The sequence below is a fragment of the Gymnogyps californianus genome, chromosome 10, assembly GCF_018139145.2.
Source record: "Gymnogyps californianus isolate 813 chromosome 10, ASM1813914v2, whole genome shotgun sequence".
Taxonomy (NCBI): Eukaryota; Metazoa; Chordata; class Aves; order Accipitriformes; family Cathartidae; genus Gymnogyps; species Gymnogyps californianus.
The window spans coordinates 9257490-9280866 of NC_059480.1; the positions used below are offsets into that span (position 1 = coordinate 9257490).

Below are 23377 nucleotides of genomic sequence, written 5' to 3' on the forward strand. Positions count from 1 at the left end.
AGTCCCCCGCCGCGCCGCGCCTCCCGCCGCGCTGCCTGAAGGCCGCCCGCCCTTCTTCCGGCCCGTGCGCGCCGTCTGCCTCGCCCCCCGGCGCGACGGTCCGGAGGCAGCGCGGCCGGGCGCCCATGGAGCGGCTGCTCCCGTCTCCTGCGCCCAGGGAGGCGGCGGGCAGCGCGCCGAGCACCGGCAGCGCGGCGGGCAGCTACGGCGGTGACATCAGCCCGTTGGCCGGGAGCCCCCGCCGCCCTGTCAGCGGCGTCCCTTGGCATGAGGCGGCCGGGGCAAGCGGCGTGCGGGGCTGCTCGGCCGCGGCGGGACCAGCCCGCGTGGGACGGCGAGCTGCGGCGTTTCCGCTGTCCCGGCGGGAAAATGGGCGCAACCGGGACAGCGCTTTTGCAAGTTTTGGGGTGTTTTTGTTTTTTTTTTTTAACTGGATTTTTTTTTTAAGATACCTGTCACTGACGCCCCGGGTTAAGTGCCGGGGTTGGGAGGAGGTTGTGCATGTGCTGCTTTAAGTGGAAATGAACGCGTTAGGCCCGAATACCACAGGAATTTATTGGTGAACTTCCGTAAACTCCTTCATTGTCAGAGTCTTAATCGCGAGGGCATGCCTGGGGGGGCTGGGGACAAGGCAGAGATGGCGTCGGCCGCTCCGAGGGGAAGAAGCCGCCCAGACTCTGCAGTGTAGCTCCGGTGCTTCCGTGTGAGACAAGTTGCCGCCGCACAACGTGGCTCCCCGGACGCGGGGCTCGCAGCTCGGACCAGTAAAGCCGCGGGTGCCTCACACTGTTGCCTGGCGTCGTTCATTTGAGCCGGGGGCAGGTGCGGCGTGTCGCGGCTGGGGGCCGGGGCCGCCGCGTTGGGCGTTTCAGCGACAAGGCGGGGCGCGGTGGCGGCGCTCGGAGACGCGCCCAGCCGGCAGCCCGCCCCGGCCTCTGCCCGCTCCTGGTTCGGGGTCGGGTTTCCTGCGGGCGGGGCGGGGCGGGGCGGGGCGCGGGGGAGGAAGGTGCCCGCGGCCCGGGGCGGGCTGCGCCGGGGCGGCCGCCTACCCGTCCCCGCCTGCTGGGGGCGCGCCAGGGCCCCGCTGCCGCGCCGCGGCCGTGGGCAGCGCCGGTGGCGGGAGGGGGCGCGTCCCTGCGCCGCAAGCCGGGGCCGCGGCTGCCGGCGGCAGAGCGGTGCGGCGGCGGGCAGGTGCGGCGGGCTGGGGCTGGGGGAGCCGGCGGGTCCGTGGCTCCCGGCGCTGCTCTGCCGCCGTCAGCATGAAGGTCGAGTTTGCCCCCATCAACATCCCCCTAAAGAGGAGGATCCAGACAGTCGCCGTGCTGCAGTGGATCTTCTCCTTCCTCCTGCTGGGTAACAGCCTTCCCCCTTCCTGCCCTTGCCCCCGAGAGAAAAGGGAAAGAACCGGCTTTTTCCTTGACCAGCGTCACCCGTGGGCATCGGTCGGTGTCACCCTGTGGTTCCACGTGGGAGGAGAGGCAGCCGGGCGGCGAGCAGCTCCCTGGCTATCCCCGGGCGGGCGAGAGCGTCGCACTTCTGGGCTTGGGCCTTCTCTTCCCTGAAAGCTCTGGACGACTTTTTCTCTTTTTTGGGGTCTATTTCTTTCTATGGGTTCTTTTTCAAATATCATCTTGAAAAGCTAGTGACCGCGTCTTCTCATTGAGACGCCCACTAGGTTTCTGACAACTAACAACTTTTTATTGAACGTAAGCGTAAAAGCTAGTACACGACTAATGCTGTTTTCACTACTGATTTTGTGAAATAACTTTATATACTGTAGTTCAATAAAATTCTCATTTAACTAGGTGACAAAAAATAAGGGTCAACAGTGAACTGGCTTAAATGCAGCCACTTCCGTAAATTTATGAAAAATGTCCTCTCTTGCTTTAAGAAAGTGTTCCTAACAATTTTACTTGGTAAACTTTTTCCTCTGATTATTCCTCTATAGTGAATTTTCCTAATATCTTAATGGACTCCTATCGCTAAACACCTATTCACAGCAGCAAATGTTATTCTCATGGATGGTTACTTGAACTCGATAAAATGAGTCGCTTGATAAGGTAAGCTAAGCCTGAACTCTTGGGACCAGATCCGTGGAAGCAGTTATTGAATAATCTGTGTGGAACAAAACTGTTCTGAGGTATAGAGTAACCGACTACCTGTGAGTTACTGGAAATGTTGGAACGCTTTACCATCGTCTATGCTTTAGGACTTACAAGGAGAAAAGGAATGTGCACATATCTTCTTTGTATATCTTGCAAACATAGTGTCATTCAGATGGTGGTCTGATGTCCCTCAGACTTTTTTTTTAGGTTGTTAGCCCACACATAACAGATTTGGGTATGTGGGGGAAGCATGGAGGGTATGAAGCACCTTCACAGATTTATCCTTAGTACTTGGCTGTTTTCTTACCTCTAAATTATATGTGGTTGGACTATAAACAGTTCATGTTTGTGGTTACATTGTAAATAGCTTGTGCTTTTAATTTTCTGTTATTGAATTAGATCTTGGCATATGCCATTATTCCAGTCTAATGATAATGCAGTGGAAGTTCAGTGGCCGTGGAAGGAAACAATTTTTTATCCTAGCCTGGCTGGTAACAACGCTGCTGCAGAAAATCGCGTCCTGTGCTTACTAGAAGTGATCAGGCTGCAGAAAATCCACTCTTGCTGTAGTTCAGTGGGAGAAGTAGGCAGCTGTCTTCTGCAGCTGGCGCTGCCTGGGAATAAACGTCAAGGAAAACAACAAGAAAGTGGTCTTACAGCTGGTTACATTGGATATCGTGAGTGCACGTGATGATGAAAAAATCTGTTTGCAAGAATGCTTGAATTTTGGTGGACAAATTGATTCTAATAATAATCTGCTTGTGCTTTCATGGGGATGTTTATCTTCAGAGCTATCCAAGGTGACCTTTCATTTTGTAGGCGTACCCTTTCAGTCATAGGACAGTCGGAGTGATCTGGCCAAAAAGTTTCACTTAGCTCCAGGAAAATTCAGATGGCTGAATCCTGAATGACTTAGAGAACTGAAAAATGGGTTGGTTTCTGACATTCTGGATTGCCATTATGTCTGGATTTTTCAGCCTTTTTTCTGTCTGTGGAGCAGACAAAGTATGGAAACATTGTTTGTTTGTAAGCTCTTGAATTCAAGAGTGACACTTTTAAATCATGCAGGGGATGCCCCAGTGCAAATGAAATACTGTGTGAATTCATCACAGGATAGGTTGGAGGGGTAGGTGGTGTTTGGGGGTTGGTATATGGCTGGAACTAGTTTATACCAAGCAAGATCTTCTGTAGATTCAGTCTTATGTAAAAATATCTGCACGTGAAACATGAACAGATAACACTATATAACTAATGATTCATATTATAGATACAGGGATTCGGTTTAGAGCAGTGAATAAATAGGGTATTGGCTTAGTTCCTAAAGTTGTCCATCTAGGTATGTGGTGAGGTGCCGTAGCTTAATAAAATGGACCAATAGGACTAACAGATAAAGTAAGATAACTCTAAAAATTAGTGCCCTGAAAAACAAAAGCTGAATCGGGTAATGATATCCTTTAAATCTGGGAAGTGACACGTGAAAACATGATTTGGCACACAGAGTAAGCCGTAAGGGGAACACGAGTCTATTACAACTTAGAATCCATAATGTGACTTGGATAGAAGACTCTGAAAATCGAGCATTGGTTTTCTCTTCCTGGCTGACACCCTTAAGAGTAGCTGAGTTTAATGTAAAAAGCGTATTGTGTTGGTCTTTGCCCCTTGCTCTCCAGGCTTGCTTTGTTGTAATGCTGCGTGGTTTTTCTGAGGCCGTGGAATTGATGATTGAAAACAGCCTCTTGCAGGTGTGACTAAAGGCTACTCACAAGTTGGCCTGAAATACAGATATGCAATAGTTGTTGAAGACTGTGAATCTCATCACCACTTGTAGAAAGAGTGAATCAGTCAACAAATACTGAACAAGTAGCTGCAGTAGCATGGTACAAAGTTCTGCTCCTTCGCACAGTGTACTGCCTTGGGCTGGGTCTGCACTACAGATACATTGCTTCTGCTGTAGAGCGTAGGCAGAATAAACATGCCTCTGCCTCAAAAAAGCTGTACAGATGTGCACAGAATTTCATTATGTACAAAAGGAGCCTCTTTAAAATTCCGGGTATAAGTTCCTGTGCTTCCCTGCTCTGTACTGCAAGCTGCCAAAGTTCGCCCTCAAGCAGAAAAGACAAGTTTTCATTGTAGCAGTGGTTCTTCTGTTAGTTATCCAGGGGCATGACACCAGAAGCAAAAATAAGTTCTGAAATACTGTGATCTGTATCTAAGAGCTTCTGGACTAGACGAGAGAAATGCCCATCTAACAGTTTCACACCATGTGCCAGCTGAAACTGCCATGTGATTTCCTATCTTATGTGCTCTAAGTGCAGCAGGCTAAAATAGTCTAGGTAAAGCTCCTTGAAAAAGGACAGTGGTTTAAATGGGCTTTCTGCTTTTAAGAGAGAGTGGTATCAGCCTGGAGTCTAGAAAACTAAAGCTACAAAAACTGAAAAACAGGAAACACTAAAATGATGCTGTTTCTTGCCGTATTAAGCAGAAATCCAAACAGCTTCAGGCTGAAGCATAATTTCAAGTCAGTAGTGTTTCACTGCTGAAACAGCAAATATATGAAGTTTTGCAATTTCAGAGTGCCTACTTTGGAAAAAAAGCTGAAACAGACAATTTTGACAGATGTCGTTTTATGCCTGTAATTACTGTTATTAGAGGTTCATCGGCTTGGCCAGAGGCTGACAGTCCTGGGGCAGGTCTGGCCCCATTCCAAGCTCGTGGAGCACCCACATCGTGTCTGCCTGTGAAGCTGTGTGCTGATATCTGCTTGTGATCTCTCTGCGCCATTGTCCAGCCTAAACCCAGACAGAAAGTCACCTGGAGAAGTGAAATCTCCAAGCCTGTAAGTGCTGCTGGACAGACGGGGGGCGAGAGCAAAGAAGTTACATCGCTCCCATTTTTGTACTGTAGGTTTCACGGTACATATACACAAAAGAAATTGTCACCATCAATGAATGCAATGGATGTCCCTGGTGTTTAGCATGAAATCTTTGTTTTTAAGCTTGGAAATATTTTTGTTAAGAACTTTGACTGAATTAATGTTGCTGCAGTTAATAGTATGTCTGATATCCTCCTGTTAGGAACCAGTGTAGGTTTTCTGTTTCTTGCACAGTAACTGAGCAGCAATTTACCCTTGGTATGTAAGCGTGCTGCAGGGGTGAGCTGTGTGCCTCAGTACTGCACCTCTGTGAGTGAGGTTCAGTTTGTATCAGGAGGTGATCTGTACCTAGGCAGGAGGTAGATCAAAGGGTTCATTTAAAGGCAAAATAATTTAAACAAAGAAAAATCAATGAGATTTGGTGTAAGTGCTGCTTTGCAGGTGCTTTAGCCTTTTGTTTTTCTTCCTCTCTAACGTACACAAATCAAATGACAGCACTTTGGAGAAAATAAAGCTAGGAGGTGGGTCGGTAAGCTTCTCCTCTGCCAATTTTGGTGCATTTGATGTGAAAAGGGGTGGTGGAATTTGAGCATGTACAAAATCAAATGCAGAACTAGGTAACTTGGGTGGAGTGGTGGTGTCTTGGTCCAGACAATGAGAGATGGAAGTGAGAGAGAGTTACAAGGATACCAGGATTTTGTTTTGAGACAAAGTGGTGGTAGGGGAGAATGATGCATCTTCTATGGCTCACTTTCTAGGTCCAGCAGTGGCGCGCTGGTCTTCTTACTGGGGACCTAGGAGGTGACTGTGCTGCATGCACCCTTGTGTTTATTTGCAAAATACTTAATAATACAAAATCAGTACATAATAAAAGGTATACTTTAATATGCATGAAGCCACAAAATAATATGCTAAAGACATTGGTGTATATTAAAGTACATCGTGTTCTCTAGTGATTAAACTTCTGTGCATGTAGCATGTAGGATGAAGCACTCTGTTAACTGAACTTGGCTGGAGGCAGTTTTGAGTTGTGGATCTGGCTTCCCCAAAAGAATAGAAACGATGAAACATTTGCCACAGAATGAGATATTGCTGTTGGAATAGTAAGTGATTGAAGTGTTGAGAAAGCAGGTGTCAGTGTAATGTGCTAAAGCAAAAAATAACCTTTTCCCTAAACATGTCATGATGTTTTGTTATCTGGTGCTGATTTAATTCCTCAGCTGTAGCTGGTTAACTAAAATGGTCTCATTCTTCCTCAAAGCCTTTTTTGAAAAACGCTCTTTTGATACCTAAGAAAACTCAGCTAAGGTCTATGAGCCTTTCCTAGCAAGCTGGCTGGTATTGCTACTTGTTTTTGTCAGTCTGTATTCATCTATCCCTGAAGCTTATTACTGGCCCATGGGCAGGGACTGATGTGTGATCACAGAGAATAACAGGATACTTGACTGACTAGTATTTCTAGGAATGCTACCTCTGTTACCGACATCTTAGGGAGGGAATTTAACCATGTCTCCGTGTATATTTGTTTGTATCTCTCGAGAACAGGAAGAGAAAAATGGCTGTGCTGCATCAGGCCAGAGGCCCGGGCTCGGCAACCTGTATGTGAACGTAACTGATTGTGGATGCCTAAGGAGAAATAAAAGAAACAGGAAACACGTAGACTAAATTTGGCATGCTGTCTCAGGATTTGGTAATTAGTAACTCGGGGATTTACTGTATCCAGACCACTCTATCTACAAGTCAATAGTGCCTAATGCTCTGTATCTCTAGTTTATCAGTGTTTGCCAATGGAAGGTCTGCTAGCTTGGGAACTGCAACCAAATTCCAGAGTAAACAAGCCTTTAAACCAGCCTCCAAACCTTGGCATCTGAGGGTTTGTATTTGTTATCATACTGGTGTTGAAATACGGCTCCCTTGGTAGGAATGCTCAAATATCCTTGTGACTGAGGCTCCCAGTTGTGACCAATAAACTGACAAAGGACCTTCCCTACAGGAGACTGATACATGTTCAACAAATGCTGACCTCCTTACCACCTCAGTCCTGGAGATGGCTACCAAATTCCTGTGGACTTCAACAATTTTCCAGTTCAGTTAGTTTAAATTCCCAGCTTGTTCTTTGCTGGGGAGTCCATATCTGCCATGGGTAAAAAGTGGCAGTAAGTTCCTGTGCTTCTGGTGGAAATCTGTATATTGACAGAATTGCACAGACTAGTAGGCTCTGAACAGGATAGTACTAACATTATGACTGCATTTTTTAGAAAGAGACTTTCTATGTAAAAGCTGCAGAGCAGTACTCTGCAGAAGCATGAACTTGCTTACTGTTGCCTTGCCAGGTTGCCTTCTCTCAGGTGTTGTGTGTTGTCTCAGGTCTTCCTTTGGTGGGACTGTTGGAGTCCATTTGCTGTATGGGTTACTTCATTTAAATTTCTATCCCTTTCTTTACAATTTATAAATAATTTAGAAAGTATTTGCAGAAATTAAGGCCGGTTTTATTTTTTTTCTTTTCCCCTAATGAAAGAATCCACTAAGCAGGGAAAATAATTTTTTTAATGCCAAAATCAACCTATCAGTGGTACCTTGAGGGATAATAGAGAAGAGCAAATGTTCGTTAGGGACAAAAACATTACTGTGCAATTCTCCTTGTGTTTTCCCTCCAATGTTGTGTTCCTCAGACAGCCAGCTTGGAGGCATTGCTGCTCGGAAGACTAAAGGCGAGGAAAGGACTGTTCTGTTGTAGGTATATCACCGTGGTTGTTGAAGAATATGCCATCTTTCATTTTTTTTCCCCTGTGGCCATAGATCTAAGGAATGAGCTTTTCAGCTTGCTTTGTGCATTGGTATGCACATGTACTCATAAAGCCCAGAGAAGTATAAATGGAGAAGTGTAAATATTAAAAATAGCATCTCTACCTGTGTATTCACTAGAAAGCCAGTGGCATAAAGATGTCCTGATTATCGTGTCCTTTGTGAGATGAGGTTCAAATCACTGAACTCTGAAAGTCTCCAGCTCATTTAAGACATAGCAGCACAATGTGTTTAGAGAAAGCTTTGCTAAGAGCATGTAGGAAACAGCAGGAACTGGCTCGTAGTTCAGACCTGTCTGAGTTGTTGAGCAGTCCGGAGGTCTCGGAGCGAGCTGCTTTGCATGGCTTTGTGGGGTACTACAGAGAGCCTGTAGTGCTGGTTGGATTGAGACAAGCGCCCTGGCCACCTAGGATACACCTGCACTGGCCGGACATGGTCTGTGACTGCTCTGAGAGTAATGGGAGGCTTTTCTTCTAGTGGACAATCTTAGATTTGGTGGCCCTCACACTAGGTATTACTCAAGCATTTTTGACTCCTTAGTAACTGCAAATGCATTTGGAGCTTCCAATTGCCAGGATCACCTGTATTTCCTCACCCATTGTGCTGGTTTCGTACTTCCTATCTCTGTGGTATTTAACTATTTTATGAATTTGGTGCCCACAGCTGCAAACTCGGAGCCTATTTAATGAGCGAAGCATCAGGTGTTCAAACATCATCAGGCAGAATGGCTGCCAGTGCTGCTAGCTAACACTATATATATATTTTTCATCCATTTCTTGCAACAGGTGAGTATCCGCATGTTGTAAATGGGGAAATGGAGGAAAAGGGACTCGCTAATATTGGCTGGCAAACTGGACGTTCAGAGTCCCATGGCAGTGATTTGTCTTTTAATCCATATTTCCTTTTCCCCCCACTGTTCCAATACACCATAGAGAAATTTTCAGAGCTTTTATTCAAGTTCAAGCAAAAAATTATGCTTACAGTGTACACTGGAACTACATCCAAGAAGGCGATGATATAGTAAAGTGACAAATTCCAAGTTATTCACCTTTTGCCTGAAATTTGTTTATGAATTTAGGTAAATTGGTTGCCATTTATTTACTCACTGTCTTCTCTGAAGGAGAAAACACTGGTTTTGTGTTTATAGGCTCATTGGTTTTGAGTCATCAGTGTTTAACTCATCTTGCAGGCTGTTAATGCATTGAAATAATAAGGAGATACAATGAGACATGCACAGCAAATTCCTTTTGAATGCAATAATAAATCAGCTTTGTCCTACAAGATGCTGAACTCCCCTTAGGAAGTGCTGACACCATACTTATCTCCCCATACGTTACATGCACGCAGGAACGTGTTCTAGCTAAAGCAAAGCAGTGAGCTTGTTGATCTTGCGTATGTTTGTCTGCATAGTATTAAATACTGCTATCTGGCACTTCTCACTGCTGATTTAATTAGCTCGCACAGCAAGGATGCTTTGATCCAAAGCACCTTTCAGCTATTTGGCTAGGAAACTGATAGTAAAAAGTCATGTGGTTCTGCACTGAGCCAGAAGTCCTTTTGAAAGGAAGGGTAGGAAATATAAATACTTAGCAATTTTTGCGTAACAACTTGAAATTAATTGATTTATGGCAAATAAAAAAAATTCTTATACTTATTCAAACTTAGACCATGAACCTTGGCATCCTGTCCAGATTAGCATTCCTAGAAATTTCTGTAGTTTCAGGACCTCTTCTTCAAAGAACAGGTAATGACTTTTCCTCAAAGTATTTCTGTGCCCTATTTTGAAGTGTTGCTGGTGTGGGATTCCCAGTGAATTCTCCCTCCAGAGCAGTGGAATTGAGCATCATCTTTCACCTGTGTTACTCGTCCTGCATTAACGCTGTTCCCTAGAACTCGTTGTTGCAGCTTTTGGGAGTTTTCCACGTTGACTTTGGAGGTCTGTGGGCCTCAGTTAGCTGTGGTATTTTTCTAGAGCTCTTACTGAAGTGCTTCTCTGTGCAAGACCAGGGTTGCCTGTTTAAGCAGGAAGCAATGAGCTTCTGTACTGATCGTGCTGAAGAATGGAGTATCCTTCAAAACAGTAGATTTGATCCTGCTTCTGGTTTTGTTTATGGTTGTTCCCTTCTCCCTTCCTCGAGGCAGATGCAATTCCTTATTTTTCTGCTCATTCCCTGCCAGAAACGGGAAAGTTCATCCCTTTCTTTCCTACTCAATCTAACCAGCAGCTTTGCTTGCTTTGTTTGCTTCTGGATTCTGTGCAGTAGTTCTCAGTTACCCCATGGCAATATATCCATTTCTACTCTGAAGGCACAGTCAAACTAGGCACAAGGGCAAGTTGGCTGAAGTTCAGAAAAAATAAGTATTCAGGTTGGAGGAAACACAAGAGTGCCCATAGGCCAAGTTAAGCTCTGAATTTCAGCAGCTCAAACCTGCTTGGTATAGGGAATCTGCTGTGAGTTTCCAACACCCAAGTAATGTCTCTCTTGAATGAAGCTGACCTTAACTAGGATGAGTGCTTTTTACTGTTGGTCCATCTGCTTATTTCAAAGTTTTCCGTTCTGGTAATACTTACATTGTGTTAGCCAAATTATTGCCTGATGTACTTCTGTTATTTTTTTACTCCGCTCTATTTACTTATATTTAGCTCAATATGTTTCACTGGTGTAACTCCTTTTAGGACATAACAGGATATTGCCCTCATGAAAGCCAGTCAATTGTGGGATATACAAAGTACTACTTCTGCTTCGTAAAATATCACAGAAAAATGCCTGTTTCATACAACTCTGCCTGTTGAGACTTCCAGTGAGGGCTGGGTCCTGTTTTGCTTGCCATTATATACATAAATGATGCTAAAGCCCTGGCTACCTTGCAGACCTGCAATTCAGCATCTGCTGGATTACTCTGATCCCTGAGCCTCATGCGTTTTGTTCACAAGACATCAGAGCGAGCAGGCTGCTGCATGGTGTGCTACAGGGCGGCGAGCAGCAGGTACTGCTGTACTGCGCTTCAGCCGACTCCGTCTATAGCTGCTTGAGTTGCTGCAAGAGTGCAAAATTCTGCAAGTCCTATGAAGATAAAGTTTCCATAGGGAGTTTCCCTGCGTAATTTTTTCAGGGTTGAGCCCCAAAGTAACACATACTGTTTAATCAAACAGTTTTTTCTGTCTCTTTGAATTGTGTATAATACACTTCCTATGTATCATCATTGTAGTAGGATGTTACAATTCTTATTAACCTGGCTCTGAAAGTATCAGGACTTAGAACTGCTGTTGTGTTCCCATAGCAATGGTGAGCTTCCACTTACAGTGACATGTTTAGAGACTGAAGTGGAACCTCTTAATGTTTTGGTCTTGTCTAGTGCATCTCCTTGGCCAGTCACAGAGCACTTTTCACAGGGAATAGAACTACCATCGCTATTTCATAAGTAGAGAAGTTAAGAAACAAAAAGGGAAAATGATTGCCCGACACCACTCTCATTAGAAAAGAGATCTTGCTGCGGCCCCCTTTCCCCTTTTTCCTTCCCCAGCTCTCCTCCCTTCTTCTTGCTCACTGGAACATCACATCTTTGTTAGCTCTTGCTGTCTCCTTTTATTCTGCCTGAGGTAAACCAGATGCTCTCTACCAAACAGTAGTGTGTTCACTCTCGCCATGGGGAGAAGACAACTGTGTTGGTCCTGAGGTCATGCTTTTGTTTTATTAAAGTAAACCAGCATCATCTTAGGCTTATTTGTGTAGTTGTGCAGTAGAGCAAGAAATATAGGCTGAGGTGATACACTCTTGTAGGTGTTTCACCCTCAGTGTAACAACATTCACACAATGTGGAATAAGCTAACTTCAATTTGTATGCATTTTGAGTAGCATCCGTAATAAAAAATACCAGGGCTGGGAATTCAAGGTCTTAAAAGGAGACAGGTGTGATTAATGCTTGCTATGGTTTCCTTTTTTGTCTCATGTAGCAGAGTTTTGCTGTGGATTCTTCGTGATCCTGATCCTGGGCAACTTCTGGTTCCTCGCTGTTCTGTACCTGCTGTGGCTCTACCTCGACTGGGAAACGCCATGCACAGGGGGCAGACGGTCCCAGTGGGTCAGAAGCTGGACTGTTTGGAAGTACTTTAGGGAATACTTTCCCATTCACGTGAGTAAAAGGTTTATCACAGAACTGTAAACAGTGGAACAGAGACAGCTTGAATAGCCATGAGCGTGGACAAACGTCTAAGACTCATCTTTGGTAAAATTCTAATGCTTACTCCAGGGTGAACTTAAATTCTTTTTAAAACATGGGAAGTCTGAGATTTAGTGACAAAAAGGGGCAAGGGCTGATTTTCTGCTTGGACTGTTGGGTCACAAGATAGTGCCTCAGCACAGTGAATGCTAGACATGGTATCTTGAGACACATCTATTTAAACTTTGTTCAGCTGTAAAACGGGACAGTAATTTAAAGTGTTCAGAAGGAAATGAATTGTCATTGGTTCTGTGTCCTGTCAATGTGCAATCTCCATACTTCTTGTTTTTGAGAATCCTTCTGAGGTAAGCATTATAATGTCCTCCACTGTCTCTATTTTTCAGCTTATAAAAACTTCAGATCTGAGTCCAAATCACAACTACTTACTTGGCTTTCACCCTCATGGAGTCCTGGTAGCTGGAGCCTTTGGAAACTTTTGCACCGGTCCAAGTTTCAAAAATTTATTTCCTGGGCTTACTCCATATCTTCATATCATGCCCATCTGGTTTGGCTGTCCCTTCTTCAGAGAATACATAATGAGTGCTGGTAGGTAAAAGCAGAATGTCTCAGCTGTTGCTCTATATTATAGCTTCTGCTTCAAATGTAGGGTCTGTTCCTGTACCTATAAATGGTAAGTAATTTCACTTCAGAAGGATCAGCGTTGGTGCTAAATTAAACCTCTGTTTTATGATGAACTGTTGTTGCAAAACTGTTTGAAAGGTTTTATTAATAGTTTTGTTAAACTATATCACTGAGCTTTTTTTTCTTTCTGAAAAAAATTGCTGTTTTTCCTTTGAACTAAGAGACAGCAGTACTGAGTACCAGTTATTTACAAGAAGAGAAGGGCATGTTAATTTATAACATTATTTAGTCATTGCACAGACACTTGTAAAACAAATTGAGGATAATCTCTTAACCGAAAGGCTTAAAGTCCTACTCATTACAAATATCCTTCTAGTTGGAAGTTAATTACCTACTTCTGACAGAGGTCCCATATTGCAAATTTGTGTAATTTTAATGGAGATGTAAACTCTAAGGACAGGAACTTTTCTTCTCTGTTCTGAGTAGCACTTGTCATAAAGGGGTGATATTCATGACTGGTACTGCAGTAATAAAAGATAACAATAACAAGCAATAAAGTTTGTGGAACAGAGGAATGTATAATGAAATCAGGACTAGTGTTCCCCCACAGTGGTTTAATACAGGAGTTATTTTACTTAAATTTGTTAAACTAGAGCATTTGAGTAAGTATGGTCTGGTGCACAAGACTAGGTTTGGGAGACAGAGATCTAGGTCTTGTTCCTGACAGCAACACAGACACTGTGATTTCAGATAAGCTATGCAACTGTTCCATTCGTAGAAACATGCCTATGATGTTGGTTCAGATTAATATCAGAATTGCATATCCATGTATACTTCAACATACCAGAGAATGCCCTTCCATGCAAACGTTATTTCTGAGGGGATCCTTTCAGGCTTTTAAAGTTAAGGGATTGGCAGTGGTGGAAGATGACAATTTTAAACATTGCCTAGCCTGGAAGTCAGCTTTACACGGTTTTGGCATCTTGACCCATAGGAACAAATATTTACCTGCTAGATGAGAAACAACTTGAGTAAAAAGCCTGCTAAAGAATAGTCAGTATTGTAGCTCGTTTTTCACAAGTATGTAGCTGATAAACCAGAGGGGACCTTTGGTATTATACAGGTTATCAGTCAAATCATAAAACACTTGCAAAATCTTCCATGTACTGGAAGCCATGCTCCTAGCACACTGTTTCATCTCCCCGTCTCTTGCTGCCTGTCTCCGAAGCCTGCCAGGCTGCAGTTGTCGTCATCGGGAAGAGCAGTTGCAGCACTACCGAGCTGCTGTGTGAGCGAGTGGGGAACAGTGCCCTGCACACAGGCTGACATCTCTGCTTCAGCAGGGAGATAAATTTGTCCTGGGGAAAGACAGCGGCTCTCGCTTTCTCTTCCAGAGAAAATGCATGCCGATGGGTGAACGAGCATCACTTGAATTATTTGTGAGTTTCAGGTCAGCTGCATTTTTCAGAGTAACAGTGACTGTGAAGACATATATGGCAAATGGAAGTAGCTTTTTACTGAGGTCTGAACTTAGTCCAGTAGCAAGCTATTTCTCTTGGTGGCCAACTCTCAAAACCAGATCACAATCATCTTGCCTTTCTTGTGAGATTTTTATGATCCATGTTGTAATGTCCCTAATGGGGAAGAAAAGAAAGTGGGTAACAGGCAATGAAGTATTTGCTTGGCGTCCAAAAAAGCGTGCTTTGATACTAGCCCTGTGAAAAAAAAACAACCAACGAAACAAAACAAAAAAACAACCCCAAACCAAAAAAAAACCCCCAAGCCCCCCAAAAAACAACACCACAAACTAGGCTTGATCTCTACATTGTCATTTACACTATATTAATTCAACACAATGTAATTAAACGTGGCTTCTGGGTAAATGGTACCACTACGAGCCTTTGAAGAGGGGTCGGGTGCATATCTGTTAGAAAGGGGATTTTCCAAAGTGCCAAGTTCAGAGCAAGGTCTAAGTCAATGTTAAAGGCTTGTACAGCAGTGTGCCTTTGATTAGAAGTATTAGGAGTACCAGGAAAGCTTCATATATTCTGCTCTTTTAGCCTAAATAGATTGATGAGTGCCAAGTCCTGGTTACCAGAGAATGAGCTGATGCAGTCATTGGGAATGGTAACAAATGAGCCTTTTCTGCTTCTTGTGACGTTGTCATGCCATTGCCTTAGATGGAGCTGCTGCTTTATAGCTTTGAAAAGAATGAAGGGGATCAGCTTGGCACTGTAGATCCATGTTGGAGTTCACAAGTCCTCTATTCATTCTGTTAAACCCTCTGTGCCTGTGTTTATATGCACCTGCTGTATGGCTTTAGTTGCTGCCTCTCAACAGTATCTGCTGCCATTCAGCTCTTCTGTTCTTGGGCACAGAATCTCTCTGAGGGGGAGTTAAGTTGGCAGAAGAGCACATTCTTCCCTGAAGATCTCAAAACTCCTGTGATAGGCAAACAGCATTTAACTCATCAGTGTGAAATCAAGGGATTTACCTAAGACCAAATCTGTTGCAGAGTGAGTGGGTTGAACCCAAATCTTTGAACCCTGTCCTGTGCTGTAATAATTTTGAAACATCATTTGGATATTTAAAAATATTTCTTAAATTCCACTGTACTTGTACTTGAAGATCCAACTCTTAAAATGTTTGCTCCTGAAGGAATGGTTTCTGCATCCAAGGAGAGCGTCTCATACGTGCTGAGTAACGAAGGAGGTGGCCACGCGTCCATCATTGTGATCGGAGGAGCAGAGGAATCTCTGAATGCACATCCTGGAAGTTTAACTTTGAACATCCTCAAGAGGAAGGGCTTTATTAAAATGGCCTTGAAACATGGGTAGGTTTCCCATCTGGGCTGCTGTAGTAAGCATGCTTTGAATACAGACTGATTCTTAAATATAGTTCATATTAGATATAGTAAACTCATAGAATTAGAATTTGAAAGAGTTACTTGTCTAAGAATGTGCAGATGTCTGGCATAGGGCCCAGTCTGTCCACCTAGATCCAATCTGGGAGTGTTGAAAACTCCCTTTGACTTTCATAATTTGTAAGCAGTAGGTGTTATTAGCATATCTTGGTGTTTTGTTTCAGTTGGTTTTTGCACTAGCAAAGAGTAAGAATTATGAAACAGTATTAGTAAACCTTGGCTGTTACTGCTGAGTGGAGCAGACATTCTGTTTTCTGTTCTGTAAATTGAAGTTATATTAAGATAGAATTTTCTTGTCATGGTCTGGGAAGATTTGTTTTCACCTTTATTCTAAAGACTTTCTTTTGAAGATTGTTATTTGCAAAAGTAAGTTTCTGGGAATTTTTGGTGAAAATCTCAAGAAAAACTAGCTTACTTTTTACCATCAAACAGGCATCAGTGTGTAACTAAACAGAGACGGTATTAATATCTTTGGAGTAATTTACACAGTATAAGCTATTGTGTTTGTTCTGGTCCAGATGTCTCGTATACTAGAAATATTGGAACCAATGACTTGTTCCTGCTAAGCTTTCTGAACAGCTCCCAGGATTATATATTGACATGTGAAGCAATGAAAAAAAAATATTAGTCTTGAGAAACCTGTAACAGTTTTTTAAGCTAGTAACTGGAAAAAAGGTGGTCTCTGAGAAGAAAACCTCTCTGTTTTCACATAAGGTCCATTTTTTCTAGGAACTATTCTGTGTCAAAATTCCAGGAGGGTTTCTTACACATATCACTAGGACTCTCATAAAGGACCTGTTCTCTGATAGAAAGTAACATTTTAGTCTAATTTGTACCCAGAAACAACACCTGTGTATTTAAATTAGGACTTTAGTGCCTAAATGAGTCTTTACTCAATTTCTGCTCAACTGCTGGTTAATCCAGTGGGATCTTAAACACTATCAGTAGCTTTTATTTTTTAAGCATAGAGTTTAGAAGAATATTTAGGTGCCCTTTTTTTTTTTTTTTTGAGCATGTCCGTAAATGCCTGATCTGTCAGATCACACAGGTTGGTGTTTATCTCTCATCTAAACTGATTTGGATACACCTGTGCCTGTCATGGCCTTGATTTCAAAAGCATCCCCAACACCCAACAACAAGATCAGGAGACTTACAAAACACAGGAATGGCCACTTCCTTCCTTATGAAGTCCTTTGTTTCAAATGATGGTCCTCCTCTTTAAGAAAGAGCCTTAGTTGTCTGGAGCCCTCCAGTAGGGTGGTAACGCCTGTCTCTGCCCGAGTGACTTGAAACCTACACCTCACATGTGGTCACCTTAACCACCAGGCTACAAGTCATTCTGGATCTGAGCACCGGCAAGAAAAACCGCTTCTACGTGAAGCATAGGAATCCTGACTTCATTTCTATACAGTAGGGCTGTGGGACAGTAGGACAGTGTGACGCCAGCCGATACAGCTCCTGCAGCACTGTCGGCAGTCCCAAGCTCTTGTCCAAAGACTCTGCATCCAGTGATTGCTTCTGGTTTTAACACTTTGGTTCTAACAATTAACAAAATGTGAAACAAGCTTCCAGCTCAGGTGGAAATGAAAGGGCGAAGGCGGCTTGCGGGAGGCGGATGAGAAGAACCACCTGCACCAGTGTCTGCATATGTTTCTGGTGCTTTTGATCTGCAGCATCAAATACCAAGAGAGGAAGGGGCAATGCGGAGACCTGTGCTCTCTGGCCCTGGCTCCTGTACTGCCAGCACAGAGAAGCTGTGGTTCCTCAGCTAGGAACTTGTCAAATGTGGTCTGAATATGTCAGCAAAAGTCCTCTGCACTTCTGGAAAAGACATTTTGGTTCGAGGTAGTACAGATATCTGATATGAAGTGAAGAAATCCTGAAGACTTTAAACAAATGATGAATCAGCTCACTTACCTTTAGTTTCACAATCGTAAGTTACTTATTTCTCTGTCTCAACCTCCTACAGAGCATCTTGCAAAAGCCTTTACCAGATTAAAACAAATCCCACAGTCTCAGGGTGCTGTTGCACCACAAGGTGTTCCTGTTTGTCTTAGTGTTGTAGTAAAAAGTGGAGTATTTACACAGCCACAGTATGTACCAGGCTTTCCGATATTTCCTTTACAGGTGGCTGGGTGATATATCCTCTATTTGAGACAGAACCTTTGAGCAGACACCAGTCAGAATAGTGAGTGGGAATGACAGTCTTTGGGGGTCCTCAGGCTTAAGAAGCTGTAGAAACAGTTGTGTTTTCCATACAGGTGGGTTTGATTGTCCACAGTACTTTCCAGCCAGCTCTGTCCTCCGTGCATCCTCTTCAGGCGTTCAGAGCTTTGCAGTAATTTATCCCGACAATATTATAGCAGTGCTGCTATTTTACAGTAAGGTTTTTCTCAAAGATAGTGTGGGCTGAATGGAGCTAAGATATAGAAGCTAAGACAAGTAAAGCAAATAAACCACCTCTGTATCCTTCAGAGACTGCTTAGGATTACACTGCTCTTTTTTCTTTAAACTGTAGAATACTATTTAATGAAACTAAGCATTAATCAAAAAGCATACTGCAGTCAAGGTTTTAAATATAGTGGTGTTTTTGCCTGTTGGAGACAACTGCACTGATTCCATCAGCTTAACTAGTGAGTGCCTTTCCTCCCAAGCCAGTTCATGAACTGAATCAGAATTCATTAGGCTGTGCAGGAGCCAAAGTGAGTTAGTATAATTTCCGTGGGTAGGATTTGACCTCTGGAAATAATGGACTAAGGCTAGTGTTTTCAAAGAAGTCTGAAGGAAGCAGGATTTCACTGGGAATTGGACAGCAGAGGAATTTGGCATTGCACTCATGTCTGTAAGGATGTCTGTTTTTTATCACGGTTTTTGTGCTGAAATCAAGTGCGTGCATTATTCTGGTCAAAAGGCAGAGGGAAGCCAAGATCTGGTTTTGACACCACCCAGCTGGGAGCATTAGAAGGTTAGCGATGAGGCTTCTTTGCTTGCCAAGGGAGAAAATGCAGTGGAACAAGGGTGGACTTGCTGAAATAGTGGTGGATAAGATCATAATCCTAATTATCATATATACAATTATTCATTTTTATGATTATGAACAGTGATAAAAAGTTGTGACGGGTAGCAACCAGCTAAATACTGCCCAAAAGCTAGTTGCTAGTTATATGCCAATCACTTTATTTTTTTAAACCCAAAAAACCCAAAGCAGCTGCATATCAGAAGAGTTGAATGCACGTTGCTGATGAAGTCTAGAGCTGCCGAAGCTTCCTGTGCTGGTTATTGTGAAACCATTTCCATGCTGCTGATGTGAGGTGGAGTCCAAGTGCAGGCTGGTGTGGGATTCTCAGTGTGTTCATTGTTTTACAGGGCTCATCTGGTCCCAGTGTTTTCCTTTGGTGAAAATGAACTATTCAAGCAAGTTGCAAACCCCAAAGGTTCATGGCTCAGAAATGTACAGGAGAAGCTGCAAAAGATAATGGGCTTTGCTTTACCGCTGTTCCATGCTAGAGGAGTATTTCAATACAGTTTTGGCTTAATACCTTACAGGCAACCTATTCATACTGTTGGTAAGTTCCCTGTGGCTTTTCTAATGCTTCTGCAAATGTTAAAAATGCATAAGTGTGCTACTAATATCTGTGTAAATTTATAAATCTGTTCTAACAGAAACAATTGGTTACTGTGCATCTAAAGCAAGTATATGAGGTTTAAAATAAATATTTCTTTTTTTTTTATTTTTTAAATTCCTGTCCTCCTCCAATTAAAAGAGGGGATTCTTTTCTCCCTTTCCCCTTTCTGTCTGTCCTGGTTTCGGCTGGGATAGAGTTAATTTTCTTCTTAGTAGCTGGTACAGTGCTGTGTTTTGGATTTAGTGTGAGAATAATGTTGATAACACACTGATGTTTCAGTTGTTGCTAAGAGCGCTTATCCTAAGTTAAGGATTTTCAGTTTCCCATGCTCTGCCAGCAAGCAGGTGTGCAAGAAGCTGGGAGGGAGCAGAGCCGGGGCTGCTGACCTGAACTAGCCACAGGGGTATTCCATACCATGGAACGTCATGCCCAGTATATAAACTGGGGGGAGTTGGCCGGGAGGGGCGGATTGCTGCTCAGGCATCGGTCAGCGGGTGGTGAGCAATTGCATTGTGCATCACTTGTCTTGTCTTAGGTTTTATTTCTCTCTCTTTTTTCTGTTATATTCCTTTTCATTACTACTATTATTATTATTATATTTTTATTATTGTTAGTATTATATTTTACTTTAGTTATTAAACTGTTCTTATCTCAACCCACGAGTTTTACTTTTTTTTCCCCAATCCTCCTCCCCATCCCACTGGGAGGGGAAGGGGTGAGCAGCTGCGTGGTGCTTAGTTGCTGGCTGGGGTTAAACCATGACACTGTCCCAGGCCAAATCTTATTCTTCATTTGCAGTTATTCACAGGCTTCTATCCTCAGCAATCCTCAAGTAAACCCAAGGGGTTGTGCAGTCCGTACCAGAGAGCTGCCACAGCTCCGCAGCTGTTGCTGCGGATTCTGGATGCTGCAGTTATTTGTAAGATGCCCAGCACCTTCATTTCTTAGTCCTGCAGAGAAGCAGCAGTTGGGTGTTTCAGCTGATGCACGGCCACCGCAGCGGTGCTCCAGAGCAAGGCTACTGGAAGGAGCTGGTGCAGTCGTGACCCAGTGCTCATGGGGACAGGGGCGAGACGGAGGAGGGAGGGGAGAGGGCACCTTGGGGCAGCTCTCCCACAGCCCTTCAGCAGGCTGCTGCTTAGGTGGCATTGCAGCTCCCTTGGGTGTTTCCTTCTCTTTTGTTTTGTTTTCCCCATGGAGAGATCCATTCATGTTTAATTGAGAGCATGCATGCCATGTCGACAGGCAGTTTGTAGGAGAGTTTTTTCCCCAAAAGCTTTCATCCCTGGTTGTCTACTCTCCCTGGAGTGCAGGACTGAATGTCTTGATTTTTAATGGCTTTAACTAGTGCTACTGACAACCATACCTTTAAAAAAAGTTGTGCTGGGTGTCATGCAAAGGGAATAGCTGGCTGCCTACATAGTTTGGATAAATCATTTTTAGACAGGTTCTCAGCTGAGTGAACTAATGAAGCCTATTTCTACAGAAAAGTAAATTGAGCTTTTCTGGTATTCCACAAGGGACATTTAAGAAGGCCCTCCCTTTAATGGAGGGATGATTGGATTTTAGTATGGATCAAATAAAAATGTTTAAGACAAAAATGTAGCTCTTTTTATGTTAATTTTCATGCAGCTCTGTATCTTATCAGTACGTATAGTTAAATGTTTTAGAAAAGATTTAATTTTGAAAGCCCACGTTGTGCACAGGCAGGCTAAAAATGTCACTTATTTTAAAGCCAAAAAGTTTTCAAAGCATTGGAATGAGAGCAACGTATTTTCTGCAGTGTTTCCTTGGGCTGATGACATTGAGACTGTTCTGAAGCTCAAAATGTCTTTCACTTTGAGACAAATCTTCATCATTGTAATATTTACTGCAAGGACAAAGGTGGTCCATGGCTGAAGCACGGGGGTGCTTCAAATCAGCAAGACCAGAGTCTTGCAACAGAATTTGTTGTACAATCTCAAGAAATCCCTTACCTTTTGGTGTCTCTGTTTCCTCATGTTTGAAAACTATCACCATGTCTCTGCATTCTTGGAGGGGGTCTCAGTATGGCTCAACACGGCTTTGAAAGTGTTAGCTCAGCTCCTCAAAGCTGGAGAGCCACGTTGAGCTCCACCCGGGCCGGTTAGCTGTGTTGACAACATGGCCGGGTATCGGCGAGCTTCCTCCTGGTTTAGAAGCTGTGGTTCCTAAAGCAAGGCGAGGCAATTCAGCAAAAACCAAGGTCTGTGAAGTCTGAGTGTTTTGGGCTTGACAAGTGAATTACTTTTGTTTTTCCTGAAAATTATTACTGCTTTTCAGAAATGGAATCAACTCTAAAATATCAAATTAAGCAGGTTGCTTAAAGCTGCACAGAAAACTAGAGAGATGAGCGTAGTTTCCAATTCCACAAGAAATCTCCACTCTTAGGAGAAGAGACTGCTGCAGAAAGGCTTGGGGGTTGTTTGGTGTTTCCAGTCATGCTTCTGGAAATCCTGTATTGGATGTATATTGATTTCACTCCCCCTAAGGGCGTGGGGAGGGCTGGGTTCCCACCTCTAGCCATGTAAAGCCTGAATTTCAGCACCGTGTAGGGCCCGAGAGCTGTTGGCAGACGAAGCTGCAGCAGGAACATGTAGAATCAGCTCCTTTGTGGTTCTGGCTAGACTTCCCTTCCCTTTAATCAACACCATCCAATTTGAAGTGGCAACATCGGTTGAAAGGGATTTTCAGGTGCCTTTGTAAAAGCTCCTGGGGGGTGCTTTTAACTCTCTGCTTTTCTACAGACTTCCTCTGTAATCTCGGTCAGGTCTATTAAGCTTTCAGTGCCTCCAGTGCAAGAACAGCTGTCAAAATCTGTAGTGATTGAACAACACAAGGAAGACTGAGATCACGGGAAGCTTCTCTTAGCATATCGCAGGCTTTTTAGGCATAGCTTTTTGCGGAGGAGGAGGCTGCCCTCTGGACTTCTGTGCAATTACCTCCCTCTTGCTCTTGCTCCAACAGAGCAGGTAGCGGGCTTTGTGCAGTGCCTGGAGAACGCTTCGGTTGGTATATTTGTGGGCAATGGATGGTTCAGAGACACCTTACAGGGTCTGGTGATTTTACGTACTACCACTCCCTAGGCTGAGGTAGCCAACAACGTTTCTGGTGCTGGTGCAGCGATACCTGTTTTGAATAAATTGGTAGATGTCTGTGTTTCCTTCAGTCCTGTTCATGTGGCTGTGTGGTTGAGGGCACCACTGTCTTCTTAGGTATGTCCCTCCCATTGGATACCTTTAGTATTCAGATCAGAAGAGAAGACGGTGAGAAGGTACATTTTTTTAAATGCTATTTTGAACTTATGGAGTACTACCCCGATGGCAAGGCAGCACATAACCCATGGGATTGTATGTTGAAGTGTAAACTGCTCCTTCAAGTTAGAGCTTAACCCCCTTCTCATTTGCTCTTTTGCTGCCAACTGAAATGATGGGGGTTTTAAATTAATTTTATCTGAACTTGAGCAAAAGGAAGTGGAGAACCAGACCCAGGGCTCAGGTTTGTGAAAGGCAGGATCAGCCCCCGGGGCAAGAGAATTGTGCTGTGATTCTGCCACCTTGCTGGGAGCTGTGGTGGAGCTGTTACAGAAGGGAGAGCTGTTTTACTTAGAGAGACGTCAATGAAGCTAATGCTGCTGTTGTGTTTGATTTACAGTGGGAAGCCCCATCCCTGTAAAACGGAACTTGAACCCCACCACTGAAGAGATTGAGCAGCTACATGCATTGTATCTACAGAAACTAAGAAAATTATTTGAAGAACACAAAAGGAATTATGGGATCCCTGAGCATAAATCTCTCATCTTCGAGTAGCAAATTACAATCTGTAGTTCCAAATCTCATGGAAAAAAAACAGTGTATGCTGAAAGCTGTTTTTCTTGCAATCTGTATTTTGCAATCTAATTATCCTTGTGTAAGGAATAATTTTAAGAAGGGATTATTAGATGATTTATTGATTTTTATCTTACTCTTGGGGGGAAAAAAAAATCCATAGGGTGTGAGCCTCGAAGCCAGTGCTGTTTTGAGTTGTCCTTTTAGGTTCATCCGTACGAGAAATGCTAGTGAGAGACTCCACACAGATGTTCTTACCACCATGGTACCTAACCATGGCTTGGGCAGAGGAAATTGCCCCAGCATGAGGTCACGAGCAGGAAAAGTAGAAACCCGAGAAGTCTTTGATTAGAAGTTGGGAGACTTACCAGCATGTATCAAACATGACATCAAGTTGT

The 23377-nt window shown here is 43.6% G+C and overlaps 1 protein-coding gene across 1 annotated transcript; it reads left to right on the forward strand.

The window, feature by feature from the left end:
- The first annotated feature begins 1259 nt into the window (after positions 1 to 1259).
- MOGAT1 (monoacylglycerol O-acyltransferase 1) lies at positions 1260 to 22961 on the forward strand. The gene is made up of 6 exons (XM_050902575.1): positions 1260 to 1353; positions 11738 to 11916; positions 12348 to 12549; positions 15244 to 15418; positions 18875 to 19074; positions 22807 to 22961. The coding sequence occupies exons 1-6, from the start codon at positions 1260 to 1262 to the stop codon at positions 22959 to 22961; spliced, it is 1005 nt and encodes a 334-aa protein (XP_050758532.1).
- The last annotated feature ends 416 nt before the right edge of the window (positions 22962 to 23377 follow it).

Bases quoted from the DNA above. Each gene is read 5' to 3' on its own strand.
- MOGAT1 (XM_050902575.1), top strand. From the start codon at position 1,260: ATGAAGGTCGAGTTTGCCCCCATCAACATCCCCCTAAAGAGGAGGATC. The intron at 11,917-12,347 runs GTGAGTAAAAGG...TCTATTTTTCAG, and splicing joins GGGAATACTTTCCCATTCAC to CTTATAAAAACTTCAGATCT. The intron at 15,419-18,874 runs GTAGGTTTCCCA...ATTGTTTTACAG, and splicing joins AAAATGGCCTTGAAACATGG to GGCTCATCTGGTCCCAGTGT.